The sequence below is a fragment of the Humulus lupulus genome, chromosome X (genome assembly GCF_963169125.1).
Source record: "Humulus lupulus chromosome X, drHumLupu1.1, whole genome shotgun sequence".
In the NCBI taxonomy this organism is placed as follows: domain Eukaryota; kingdom Viridiplantae; phylum Streptophyta; class Magnoliopsida; order Rosales; family Cannabaceae; genus Humulus; species Humulus lupulus.
Genome location: NC_084802.1, coordinates 1,872,994 through 1,885,162, shown reverse-complemented (window position 1 = coordinate 1,885,162; position 12,169 = coordinate 1,872,994). Strand labels below are relative to the sequence as shown.

The 12,169-nt window shown below is 34.5% G+C and overlaps 1 protein-coding gene across 1 annotated transcript; it reads left to right on the top strand.

Annotated features, from left to right (window-relative positions):
* Positions 1 to 4,124: 4,124 nt before the first annotated feature.
* Positions 4,125 to 10,731, top strand: LOC133803746 (beta-fructofuranosidase, insoluble isoenzyme CWINV3-like). The gene is made up of 7 exons (XM_062241859.1): positions 4,125 to 4,222; positions 4,373 to 4,381; positions 7,095 to 7,966; positions 8,565 to 8,723; positions 9,250 to 9,503; positions 9,592 to 9,682; positions 10,422 to 10,731. Exons 1-7 carry the CDS (start codon positions 4,216 to 4,218, stop codon positions 10,623 to 10,625), a joined length of 1,596 nt encoding a protein of 531 aa, XP_062097843.1. The 5' UTR covers positions 4,125 to 4,215; the 3' UTR covers positions 10,626 to 10,731.
* The last annotated feature ends 1,438 nt before the right edge of the window (positions 10,732 to 12,169 follow it).

Here is a 12,169-nt window from a genome sequence, read left to right as displayed (position 1 = left end):
AGCGCTTGGACCATGTTGGTCCGAGGATAAGCTAGGAAGAAGATGGCTCGGACCATCTTGGTCCGAGGTGCAAAGTGTAAGGTCATATTGGACCTTGATTGAAGGAGTCAAATAAGATGGTTTGAACCACCTTAAGCCAAAGAAGACAACCATTGTGTCCGATCGGACACAATGGAGAAGTATACCTCGAGTGTAGTTGGCCTTTGGTCCAAGGATAGCCATGCGTATGCCACCTTTGACCTACGTAAAGCTTGAAAGCTTGAAGAATAGTCAACATGCATGAGAAGCTACGTCAAACTGCCCGAAACTACTTCAGTGAGAATTGGTCCAAGCATCCGGGAATCACTCAATCCTCACTCGAAATTAGGGATCAGTTATATTTTGAATGTTTATTTTGTAATATAAATATTAGGTAAATAATGGAATATCCCTATCAAAAGGGGATATCAGTTGAGAACCCAGGTCTATAAATAGGGACTTGGGAGGATCGTAAAAGGACTTTTGGCAAAAAATTGAGAGTGAATCTGTATTCTAGAGAGAGAAAGTGTGTTGTTCTTGAGAAAAACCCATTTTTGTATTCTAGAGTATCTCACACTGAAGAAACTCAGTTGACAAGGTTCATCTGATCTTGAGTGTGAATATAGTAATAAAATCTCTAAGTGGAGTAGGCTATTACCGATCATCGGGGCTGAACCACTATAAAAACCTTGTGTTATTTACTTCCGTTCATAAAAAACTGTCTGTTGTCGTTCATAATTCTCTTGAAGGTTGTCGTAGTTGACGTTCTCACGTCGTTGGCTAAATTCACAGTCAACACTTTGATAGCTGATCCCAAGAAGTGATTGAATGCCTTTTATATTTCTCGAACCAGCTTTTGGCTGGTCCCGTAAGCGATGCTGGAAATAACATGCATCTGAGCTCGTAACCCACGTTACTTGCCCTCATTATGGTATTGAATGTACTCAGATGGCTGTATGGGTCAGACTTCCCCTCAAAATTTGGGACATGAAGGATCTGAAACCCTTGAGGAAATGGAGTGTTGGAAATATGGGGAGCGAACGGCTCGAGCTCCTCGTCAGAATCCTCATTCCGACTCCGACCTTGCTCATTTTGCAAAAGTCTGAAGGCCTTTTCCAATTGATCAATTCTTTCTTGGACCGGGTCCGCGAGGGGTCTTGCCTGAAATTGGCTATCATTGATCACAATTCCAGGCTCGCGCCTTCGCAAGGGATCTTTACGCCCATTTAGGCGATCTCTTAAGTCCGGGTTTGACGGGTTACCATTACCTCGATTCTGATTCAAGTGTTCCCGCAGGTCAGAGCGATTCCTGTGGTTCCCAGTATTTTTCGACCTCAATCATACATACTGACTGATTTGGTATCTCCTAAGTCGTCACTGGCAAGGCTTGTCGCATGATTATTCCGAGATGGGTCCCTTTCATGCTGCCTCGTCTTTGCGGTGCGAGACCGGGACATGTGACTTCTTGTAGATTGTGCGCCTCTCCGCTCCCTGAAGGCTTCTCTGCTACTTTGTCTCCTTCCCGCTCGTCTTTCCTCATCATCTCGAACAGGTTGAGCATTCCTGCGAGGTGGTGAAGGGTATCTTATAAGCGATGGAGGGAATCGTATGGGTGACGGTGACTGCCACCCATTTCGAGGCCTAGACAGTCCGGAGTTTTCCCGGGTTGGGTCGGTAACATTCTGCGTGTTACCAGGGATTTGAGTCCGAGCCTCTGTAGGGGCTCGGTTATTCCCAGTTCCCGCTGGTACCTCCGCAATTGAATTAACCGGAGCCCTGGCTCGGGTACTTCTTCGGGGTCTCAAGGGAGCGGATTGCTCTGCTGGTGCCGGAGGTTGCTCTGGCTTCCTTGTGGCAGCATTTTTTCGAGGACGTCCACGAGGCCTGCGGGGAGGATCATGCACGTCCCTCGGAGGAGGGGCTTGGTTCTCACGCGGAGGTGGGGGCTGAGCCGCCTGGGCCTCTGCGGCTAACCTAGCCAATTCCTCATTCCGCTTATTGGCTTCGGCCAATTGTTTTTTCAGCTGTCGGTTTTCAAGTTCCACAATGGGGACGTACCGTTCAGGATTATAGTACATGTCCTCATCCCTTGGGGCCGGAGGTGCTGGAGGTCCCCGAGAATCGAAGGACTCTCTTCTCTCCTCAGTATCTGGGTTTACCATTGGCTGTTTCCCAGGGCATCTTGGATAGTTTTCTTCAGGAATGTTTTGATCGTTTGTAGCCATAACTGTTCAGGGATCGTACTACTTAAGGCTCTCAATGAAAGCACCAAACTGTTGACGCCGTTTTTCATCAACTTAAAATATAGAGCACGTAAACAGTAAAGAATTATGGCTAGAAAAACACGATAAAACAAGGAGAGTTTTTTACGTGGTTCAGCAGTTAACTCTGCCTAGTCCATGAGTCTTTGGTATTAGAACTTAGAAAATTTATGGAAACCCTTCAGGGATGAATTCTCCAGAGTTTCTCTCAAAATCACAAAATTTCGGTCCCCTACAAAGGTATATGACTTCTTTATTTATAGAGAAGATCTCAGAATACTATCCCACACGTTTTGAGAAGTTATTCTGTATATTAATAAATTTAATGGCTTTAAAGCCTGTAACTCCTATATACAAGGAAATGTCCCCTGAAGACCAGGGGGCGTGTAACCGACTAGTAAATATCCCTTTTATTGTAGGGGAGTTACAACAATAAATGTAGACTGCGTCTCTTCAAGTGACCAATTAATCTGTTCGAGATCAGCAATTAGCATCATCAGCATCATGCCAGTCTAGGCCTCTGAGTAACTTACGAGTTATATTATTTTCCCCCAGATCAGCTCGGAGTTAGGAAAATATCACCGAGACCACTTTGTTTCGAGCTCACACTCATGTCAAGCTCAGACTTCTTGATCCGAGGTCACCCGAAAATGGACGCCTTCTGATGTTCTGTCTTTCGAGCTTATAAGGACTTCAAGGTTACCCATCTTCGAGGTTGCCACCAACTATGAAGATTCAGCGCCTAGGTTGCGAACATGTATTCTAGATATTGCGAGCTCACACCTGACGAATCTAGCTTTCGAGATCACAACTCTCAAGGCTCGAAATCTGGGTGTAACAAGTGCATTATACTCAATTTTGGTTAAAAAAAATTTGATCCCTGAGTTACTCCCCACTGGAGGCACGAACTTTGCCGAACTCAAGCCTGAAAACAATATGCTTTTAACAAATTACAACAACAAAGCAATTAGGTCAATTTTCGAAACCTAAAATCTAAAATTGAAGTTATATTCTATTCCCAATCAATTGGTAAGCAAACTCACTCCGTGATAAAGCTCTCCATCGTCTCCTCCCACTTTACACGGAGAAAAGCATTGAAGGTATCCAAATATGCAAGTAAGTGTTTGTTAAGGTGTACAAATCACTCCGCGATAAGTCTATAAATAAGTGTTTGTGGGGTGTACATGTGGCATTCTATAATTGGATCAATTAAATTATTTGTGCTTAATGTTGAGGAAGAAGATGGATGGTGGGTTGAGGAAGAGTTGGAAAAAACAAGTTTGTTTTTTTAAAAAATAAATTAAAGTATTTATGTTTAATGTTATGATTTTTTTAAATTTTAACATTAATTTATATAATTCTAACATATAATTCATTTTTTTCAATTTTAAAATCAATTAGAAGAAATTAAAAAAGATTATTAAGTAAACCAATCATAACACGACACGTGTAAACTCAATTAGCATTTACCATATAAAAATACAAAAAAATGAAAAACCTTAAATATTGAATATTTTTGTCCTTATTTCCCCTTTTTTTTAATACTGCATTTGGTTGGTAATAGTGACAGATCCATTAGAGATTTAAATAATATGTGACAAAAATATATAATAAAATAAACAAGGTACGACTAATTTCTTCATTTCTAAATATATACATTGAAAAGTGCTGGCTAAGACAATAATAATAATAATAATAATATTTTAAGACCATAGTTTGGATCAAATGGCTAAAGTCATGGTTGGTGCTTATATAAATATATATATATACACATATATATATAATGAAGAAGTAAGTTTGGTTCTAATAATCAAAGCTTAATAATTTTTATAGAAGAGAGATGGCTGAGATAGGAGTTGGAATTGAAGATGTGGTTGAGCTTGAGCAGCAGCAGCCCTATAGAACTGGCTATCATTTTCAACCCCCAAACAACTGGATGAACGGTTTGTTTTTCTTCTCAGTACTTATTATTATTATTGTCATATTTGGATGATTAATTATAGAGATCTTTTACTTTCTTATGATTGACTTTTTTTTTTTTAATTTTTGTTCTTTTCATGATTTGGGTTGGCTCATAATCTCAATATATTCAGATCCTAATGGTATGTTTACTCAACTCTATACATTTTCTATGTAGCTTTTTACACAGTTCAATGCCGATTTAGATTTTCATGTGAATTTGCTTATATATAGTTGAAACATTTATATATTTTGTTTTTAGATTTGTGAAAAGAAAATAGTATGAAAAATCTATTATATAAATATTTTTCTCATTAAATTTTTTGCTTACTAAAGTTCAAGATGGAAACAAACTAACAAAGTCTTAATGACTAATGTAACAAAAACTAACTCATCTGAATTCTATATCGGAAAGTTTAGTTTTTTTTTGTTAAATTTTATAAAATACAACCGATGTACTGTGAGGGAGCTTTAATAAATTTTAATTATTTAATATTTTTCTGGGAATTGCAGTTATGTCTCTTCTAACTAAACTAGACAAATTTCATTAAGACAAATCTACTCTCTATGCTTTTACTATGTAGCTTTTACTCACTTTACACAAGTCACTGCTTTTACTATCATTACTCTTTTAGTTTTGAGTCTTGTTATTTGACACTTTAAGGTACCAAACACCACATGAGATAACACACTATAGTTGGTTAGCAATATTTCGTAATATTTATTAAATTCAAATGTGTGAGACCCGATATTAGATTGCACCAATAGCGGTCTGCCACCTCATTGTGGTGTTGGGCACTAGGGGTACACACGGGTCGGGTTTTCGGGTTTCGGGTGCATCGGGTTTAGGTTTTGCGGGCTTCGGGTTGGAAAATGGGGTACCGAACCCGCTCCGATTTTTCTGGGTAATTTCGGATTTTGGGTTTGGTCGGGTCAAGTGGGGTCGGGTTTTGGGTGAGATTGGGCTGAAAATGGGTTTTGGGCTAAAAATGGGCATTGGTAAAAAAAATTCAAAAATACCAATTTTTTTACACTTTCTAAATTGTTTTGTACTTTTCACATGTTTTTTTTAACTTTATTGTTAGTTTAGTTCAATTGATTTTTTACAAATTGGGTCATGGTAAATTTTTTTAAAAATTTGCATTAAGATTAAAAATAATTTTTTTTATTTATTCAGGTTCGGGTGTGACTCGAACCCGTGTATGTGTATTTACCACACCCAAACCCGACCCGAACATACTCGAGTTCGGGTCTAATCTTACCCGAAATGAACAAGTTTGACCAAAAAGCAGGTTTTCGGGTTGCAGGTTGGGCGGGTTGTGCGAGTTTTCAAGTTTTCCCCTTAGCAATTCTCTTCAGTTTTTTCATGTGAATTTGACTTGTTGAATTTTTTTTTGTTACTTTATTTGGAATTTGGATAATCTTGTTAGAAAAAAAGAAATTATTTTTCTAAATCAAAACCCATCTTAATTTTTTCCAAAAAAATCACTATTGTGTTCTAAAATACAGGACCAATGTATTACAAGAGAGTATACCACTTGTTCTATCAATATAATCCTTTTGTTCTATCAAAAGTCTTAATGACTAATGTAACAAAAAAACTAACCCATCTGAATTCTATATGGGAAAGTTTAGTCCTTGTGTTCTAAATTTGATCAATTTTATAAAATACAACCGATGTATTATGAGGGGAGCTTTAATAAATTTTAATTATTTAATATTTTTCTGGGAAATGCAGTTATGTCTCTTCTAACTAACTATAGAATTTTCCCACTCAATTCTCTATGCTTTTACTATGTAGCTTTTACACACTTTACACAAGTCAATGTCTTTAGTTTTTCAAGTAATAATTTTTATACCCAAAATATGTACCAAAACATTACACACAACCAATCAGATTGATTTAAGATGGAATCTATTGCTAATGCATAATTTTGATCCACATATCATTACTCTTTTAGTTTTGAGTATTGTTATTTGACATCTTAAGGTACTCAACACCACATGAGGTGACACCCTATAGTTGGTTAGCGATATCCCATAATATTTATTAAATTCAAATGTGTGAGACCTGATATTAGATTGCACCAATAGCAGTATGTTACCCCCTTGTGGTGTTGGGCACTAGGGTGCACACGGGTCGGGTTTTCGGATTTTGGGTTTAGGTTTTGCGGGCTTCGGGTTGGAAAATGGGGTACCGAACCCGCTCTGAATTTTTCGATTTTTTGGGTAATTTCGGGTTTTGGGTTTGGTCGGGTCAAGTGGGGTCAGGTTTCGGGTGGGATTGGGCTGAAAATGGGTTTTGGGCCACAAATGGGCCTTGGTAAAAAAAAATCAAAAATACCAATTTTTTGACACTTTTTTTTTTTTTTTTTTTTACTTTTCACGTGTTTTTTTAACTTTGTTGTTAGTTTGGTTTAATTGATTTTTTTACAAATTGGGTCTTGAAATTTTTTTTTGAAAGGGTAGGGGTTAGGGTTTTTTTGTCATCAATTAAAATTAAAAATAATTTTTGTATTTATTCAGGTTTGGGTATGACTCAAATCCGTGTATGTGTATTTACCACACCCAAACCTGACCCGAACATACTCGGGTTCGGGTCTAATCCGACCCAAAATTAACGAGTTTGACCAAATAACGGGTTCTCGGGTTGTAGGTCGGGCGGGTTGTGCAGGTTTTCAAGTTTTCCCCTTAGCAATTCTCTTTTGTTTTTCATGTGAATTTGACTTGTTGAATTTTTTTTTACTTTATTTGGAATTTGGATAATCTTGTTAGAAAAAAAAGAAATTATTTTTCTAAATCAAAACCCATCTTAATTTTTTCCAAAAAAATTCACTATTGTGCTCTAAAATACAGGACCAATGTATTACAAGGGAGTATACCACTTGTTCTATCAATATAATCCACAAGGTCCGGTATGGGGTGGTGATATAGCATGGGCACATTCAATATCACACAACCTCATCGATTGGATTCACCTCGACATAGCCTTGAGCCCCACTGATCCACAACTCGACATCAGAGGTTGCTGGTCCGGTTCCACCACCCACCTTCCAAACCACAACTTAGCCATTTTATACACCGGACGTGACTCTAAAGAACACCAATTCCAACACCTGGCCACACCCAAAGACCTCAACGATCCTTTTCTTAGGGAATGGACCAAATCTCCCCTCAACCCTTTGATGACTCCAATCAATGGCATCAACCCACTTGAGTTTCGAGACCCGTCAACCGCTTGGCGGGGCCTCGACGGCGTTTGGCGAGTGGTGGTCGGAGCCCAGGTCGATGGAAAATGGAAAGCTCTTCTGTACACGAGTAAGGACTTTGAGCACTGGACCAAGTCTGATAAGACTGCATTTTACTTGTTTGATAATGATTTAGTGGTTGAGTGTATTGATTTTTTCCCGGTGGGAATCAACGGCTCAGATGGTGATAATCATTACTTGAATGAAGATCAGTATGAGAAGAAGTTTGCTATGAAAGTGAGCTTCCAAGCCAATAAGCGCGATTGTTATGTGCTAGGGCAATATTCTCCTGAAATAGATGAGTTTAGGGCTGAGAGTGAGTTTATGGACAAAGGTTGTGATTTGAGATTGGATTATGGCAAGTTTTATGCTTCGAAATCGTTCTATGACTCTGAGAAGAGGAGGAGAGTAGTGTGGGGTTGGGTCATGGAGTCTGATCATGATGTTGATGCTCATATCAGAGGCTGGTCTGGTCTTCAGGTAATGATATAATTATATGTACTAATGTCTTAGCTAATTATGTAGTCCTTAATTAATCTTCTTTTCAAAATGACTTCTAGATATACTCGATGCTATGTATAAAATTCTTGACACTTTGTCTGAAAGGGTTATTTTGCAAAAAGTTTTCGATCGAAAGAAAACTATTTTGCAGTTGTAACATTATAAAATGGGTTTATACATTTTTAGACCATGTGTTTTGCCTCATTACCTGTTTGGACCTTTTGTTTTGAAAAATTATTTTTTGGACCCTGTGTTTTGTAAAATTGTTCAAATAGGCCCCTAAACCTGATTTTGATAAACAAAAAATTAAGTATAGCAACACAGTTCTTAGGCAAAATGAATGTATTTTTGTTCTGAGTTGTTAGTTTGATGAATTATTTGTGATTTTAGTTCAAAAAACTTTGATCAAAATCGGGTTTAGGAGTCTATTTGAACTATTTTAGAAAACACAAGGTCCAAAAAGTAATTTGTCAAAACACACGGTCCAAACAGATAATGAAACAAATCCTTATAAAATAGTTTGTTTTCACCAATTACTCAAAAAAAATGATTTTGATTATGTGTAAATGTGTATCAGTCATTTCCTAGAACAATTGTTCTTAGTGAATCCGGGAGGCAATTGATACAATGGCCCATAAAAGAGATAGAGGCACTAAGAGGTGATAATGTTAATTTCCAAAACAAAGAGCTTCATGGTGACTCGGTCCTTGAAATTCCTGGTGTCACGGCTTCACAGGTAAATCATTTGAGTTTTCACTTTCTTAACGCATTCGTGATGACTTTTCTTTTATATCCAACTTTTACATTATATCATACATCAATTTTTTTATTTTTACTCTATATTATTTTTTATTCATTTCAAATATAAAATAATGAGGAGAGAATGGGAGATGGAGGTGGAGAGATATATTATTTCTTCTTTATACTTTGAAGCTATGTCTATTTCATTGTGAGTGGTCTTAGTTATATTTTAGTGATATTTCTATAAAATCATTTATTGACATATTTGACAATATTGATCAAATTAATTAAATGAGAAATTTCGAAAATGGATAGTTTCCTATTTTGTTGAAATGTGTATTTCTATAATCAGATTATTATATACATGTTAATAAAATAAATATATAATTTCCTATAAAAGAATATATTTTCTTGAAATAAAAATTATTGGTATTTATTTTTATTTTTGATATGATTTATTTGTCCAAACGGAATTTCAATTTCACTCCAATCTTTTAAAATAATTTGATTCATCATACAAGGCAGATGTGGAGGTTTCATTTGAATTTGAAGTAGCTGAATTAGAAGAGGCTGAGCCAATGGACCCAAGTTGGGTTGATCCTCAACTACTTTGTAATGAGAAAAATGCAAGTGTAAAAGGCACATTTGGACCCTTTGGTTTGAAGGTTTTGGCTTTGGATGACTTGTCAGAACAAACTTCAATCTTCTTTCGCATATTCAAAACCAATATTGACACTGAGAAGTATAAAGTTCTAATGTGTAGTGACCAAAGCAGGTACTTATTTATTTTGATTCACCACTTTAATTGCTTTGTTATTTTTTAGAATTTTGAGTGTGAAACTTGTACAAATAACTTTGAGCAGGTCTTCATTGAAAAATGGGGTTGACAAACACATATATGGGACTTTCCTAGACTTGGATCCTTGTCAAGAGAAAATAACACTGAGAACCTTGGTATGTACATGATTTTAATTATAGATAGGGTTTATGTCTGTTTGGATTATGTGTTTTGATAAATTCTTTTTTGGACCTTGTGTTTTTTTAAATTGGTTCAAATAGAACCCTAAACCTAATTTTGAAGAAGAAAACATTGAATATAACAACACAGTTGTTAGGCAAAATGATTTTATTTTTGTTTTAAATTGTTAGTTTGGTGAATTATTTGTAATTTTAGATAAGAAAATTTTGACTAAAATCGAGTTTATGATTCTATTTTAATCATTTTACAAAACACAAGGTCAAAAAAATTATTTATCAAAATACAAGATCCAAACAGATGATTTAACAAAACACAGGCCCAAAAAAGTATACTTTTATAGAGGTGTTTGACAAAAAAAATGAGTTACTTTATACAATATTTTTTAAGAAAATGAACTTCTAAACATCCTGACACTGTGTCCTTATTGAAAATTCTCAACATCTTACAATATATATATATATTTATATTTATGTATAAGGAAAGTTTTCAATATTTATATCTCTATTTTGAAAAGAAATATTATTACTCATTTCAAATGTTGATGAGCTGTCACAATTAATTAAATATTTTTGATAAATTATCATTAGAACCATAAAATAGAGAGTTAAATTGTGGATAAAAATATGATGTAACAATTGAGTTCTAAATTATATATAATTAACTTTACAACCACTCTATTAATATCTAAGATATGAAAGTTTTGTATTGGTCCAGATTGATCATTCAATTGTTGAGAGTTTTGGTGGAGAAGGAAGAAGTTGTATTACTGCAAGAGTTTATCCAAAATTGGCAGTTAACAAAGCATCTCATTTATATGCATTCAACTATGGAACAAAGAGTGTTAAGATCTCAGAGCTTAATGCTTGGAGTATGAGAAATGCTCAATTTGAATCAAGCATTGGTGAAGAAAACCACTAATTGGTTTAATTAAGTTAATCTTACAAAATTTCAAATGTTGGGATTGTTTAGTTTGTGTTTGTCTTCCCATGACTCTTTTTCAATTTTTAATACCAATAAGTGATTTTATTATCATTATTTGTTTTGAGTGAAAATTGAAAGTATATTGTTACTTATTTGAACCTTCATTTTTATTTTTGAGTTTTGTTATGTGACATGAATATTCAAGAATGGGACATTTCAAAAACTAACTTGTTAATCATTTTGCTATATTAAGATTTGCCATTTTCTGATTAAAATTCAATTAAGCTTGATTGTATTTACAGACAATGACAAGGAAAGTCTCTTTTAGTAAACAATGGTAAGATGAATATTTATAAAATAGTTCAAATAGACTTCTAAATCCGATTTCGATGGACATTGTGTTTTGTTTCATTATCTGTTTGGATTTTGTGTTTTGAAAAATTACTTTTTGGACCCTATATTTTGTAAAATAGTTCAAATAGACTCCTAAACTCGATTTTGATCAAAGTTTTTTTTTAACTAAAATCACAAATAATTTACCAAACTAACAACTCAGAACAAAAACACAACTATTTTGTCTAACAATTGTGTTGTTATATTCAATTTTTTATCCATCAAAATTAGGTTTAAGAGTCTATTTGAACCATTTTACAAAATTTAGGATTCAAAAAGTAATTTGTCAAAACACATGTTCTAACAAGTAATAAGACAAAATACAAAATATCCAAAAATGTATAATCCCTAATAAGTATTGTTCTCTTTGTATTGTACTTTTTTTTGTCCTTTCTAAAGGCAGCTCCAACCGGACTGCAAAACAGTAAATATAGTGCTAAAAATACACAAAAGCAAATCCAATATAACTGCATTTCTCCCATTATTATGCTGTCAAGCTACACCAAATATGGTGGAGTACTGTAGCAACGGAAAAAAATAATTCGTTATTTTTTTGTTTTATATATTAGTATTTAATAATAAATATATATGTATATTATTTTATATATAAGATAAAATAATATAGAATATACTTTTTAGTGTAAATTTTAGTGTTGTGGTTGGAATAGAAAAAAAAATGGGCTAAAATTACACCATTTTGGTGGTGTTTCAACACCAAAATGCATTTCAAGGTTGGAATTGGCCGAAGTCTCTTGTTTGTAATCCTCAGCTAACTTTTATGTAATTCTGTTTTAAAAAGTGGTAAATAACAAAAATGTTTAATTAGGATATAAAAAAGGGAAAATTACACACATCACCGCATGTGGCAAAAAAATTTGAAATATACGGTATGTTATATATATATACAGTTCCATATTTCAAATATACGGTATTTTTTTATTTGTGGCATACGGCAGTGCAAGAGGTGGTTAGTGAATATGGTACCTATATCCTATTAATACATAATTTTGAACTAACATATATATACACATGCTTTTTTTCACCGTATTTATATCCTATTAATATATAATTTTGAACTAACATATTTTTTTTTTGTCAAATCAACTTTTTTTTTAAATATTATATATCAAATCACTTTAATATTTTTA

What these genes read in the sequence shown, in the direction of transcription:
- LOC133803746 (XM_062241859.1), top strand. An exon ending in GAGGCTGGTCTGGTCTTCAG is followed by an intron (nt 7,967 to 8,564) that starts GTAATGATATAA and finishes AATGTGTATCAG; the next exon opens with TCATTTCCTAGAACAATTGT. An exon ending in ATGTGTAGTGACCAAAGCAG is followed by an intron (nt 9,504 to 9,591) that starts GTACTTATTTAT and finishes AACTTTGAGCAG; the next exon opens with GTCTTCATTGAAAAATGGGG.